Source organism: Lucilia cuprina, chromosome 6 (genome assembly GCF_022045245.1).
Source record: "Lucilia cuprina isolate Lc7/37 chromosome 6, ASM2204524v1, whole genome shotgun sequence".
Taxonomy (NCBI): domain Eukaryota; kingdom Metazoa; phylum Arthropoda; class Insecta; order Diptera; family Calliphoridae; genus Lucilia; species Lucilia cuprina.
In genome coordinates this window covers 7326424-7328307 of record NC_060954.1, presented here as the reverse complement: position 1 = coordinate 7328307, position 1884 = coordinate 7326424, and the positions used below count along the sequence as shown (strand labels likewise).

The following is a 1884-nucleotide window of genomic DNA, read 5'->3' as shown; positions in this document are numbered from 1 at the left end:
GTTCTAGTTCTGTTCTAGTTCTGTTCTAGTTCTGTTCTAGTTCTGTTCTAGTTCTGTTCTAGTTCTGTTCTAATTCCGTTCTAGTTCTGTTCTAGTTCTGTTCTAGTTATGTTCTAGTTCTGTTCTAGTTCTGTTCTAGTTCTGTTCTAGTTCTGTTCTAGCCCTGTTCTAGTTCTATTCTAGTTCTGTTCTAGTTCCTTTCTAGTTCCTTTCTAGTTCTTTTCTAGGTCTGTTCTAGTTCTGTTCTAGTTCTGTTCTAATTCTATCCTATTTCCGTTTTAATTGCATTCTAGTTATTTGCTTAGGATTTTTCTCCGTAAAAAACTGTTACATACTCAATTTCTTAATTAATTATTTAAAATTCCTTAAGTACTGCCAACCTCTACTGAGTTAAATTCTTTCAACACATGTGTGTTTTTCCCTACATTCCAAAGGATTCTTAATGAATTATACTAAGCAAGGAGAGAGAAAAAAACATATTTTAAACACATTAACACTTCAATAATGAGAAATTCATAAATAAATATTTCTGACTTATTTTTGAACATAATTTATGAATATTTTCTTTTCATTCAAAGAAAAAAATCAATATTTAAATAAATATTTTACATTTACTGACGACATTAAAAAAAATATATATATATAAATGAATCTGTGAAAAAAACGTGATCATAAATTCATATATTGTCAACAGAGGAAAAAACAAACAACCGCATCATTTAAGTCACATTAAAATATAGAATGAGACTTTAAATACTTTTCAAATATCACCAGATATAATTTATAACCTTTAAAGAAACGCATGATGCTCTTACACATGCTATTACTTTTTTTTTGAAATTAATGATGATGGAAGAGAAGGGAAAAAAGGTTTTGGGTTCTCAATTTATTTCTACCTTCATAAGCATATAACTTTCATTTTTCCACTTCCACTTTTAGTATTCATTTCAATATGTATTTTTATTTTTTTTTTTGTCTGAAATGTATTCGTAGCAATAACGTGACTTATCAGCCATTTATCAAGAAGAGGGTGTCAATAGAACCCAAAATAACGTCAATAATCATTAGAAGGAAAACCTTCAAAGTGTCTACAGCAAATAGACAAAAAACACATTCAAATGGCTCCTACTCATGCTGTTAACTAGAAGAGGCCACAGCGCATCAGTCAGCATATTGTCGATAAGTTAGATGAATTTGAAAAATATTTAAAAATATATACATAGTACGTATGTGTTGGAAATTTAACGGTGTTTTAGTTATTTTAGTTAAAAGTGTTAAATTACTTTTAAAGTAGAAGAAAACAAAATATAGATTTTATAGTTGTGTATAGGATAAGAATCATAAAAATGATAAGAAATAGAAATTTATGATTTTTCTTAAATTTTTAATTTTTTTTTTATAGTGATGACGACGACGCTGATGATGATGGCAAAGACCTTGTCATAAATCCAACCATAGTTAATACCTACTAAGAGTCTAATTTAATGTGAAAAAGAAAGAAAACACACCTTGAAATTATCATAGAGAGTTTTGTTTTACATGCAGCAATTAAAAAATGAAACATTTTGTTTTAGTTACTTAATACAAACAGTGATTACACTAAGAAAATGTTGGTAAATGTTATAAAACTTGAATGTAGTGTATAATAGAGACCAGTCTAAGGTTTAGCCCAGTCTAAAGACAAGACTAAGCTCTAAGATCTAGCTATAGTCTAGTCTATAGTCTAGTCTATAGTCTAGCCTATAGCCTAGTCTAAAGTCTAGTCTATAGTTAAGTCTATAGTCTAGTCTATAGTCTAGTATATAGTCTAGTCTATAGTCTAGTCTGTAGTCTAGTCTGTAGTCTAGTCTATAGTCTATAGTCTAGTCTATAGTCTAGTCTATA

General features: G+C 28.7%; 1 protein-coding gene across 1 annotated transcript in view; it reads left to right on the top strand.

Annotated features, from left to right (window-relative positions):
- Positions 1–1472, top strand: part of LOC124421041 — a 27969-nt gene extending 26497 nt beyond the window's left edge. The window contains exon 2 of the mRNA XM_046955806.1: positions 1403–1472. Within this exon, the coding sequence (XP_046811762.1) occupies positions 1403–1472 (70 nt within the window). The remainder of the gene's footprint in view (positions 1–1402) is intronic.
- Positions 1473–1884: the final 412 nt, after the last annotated feature.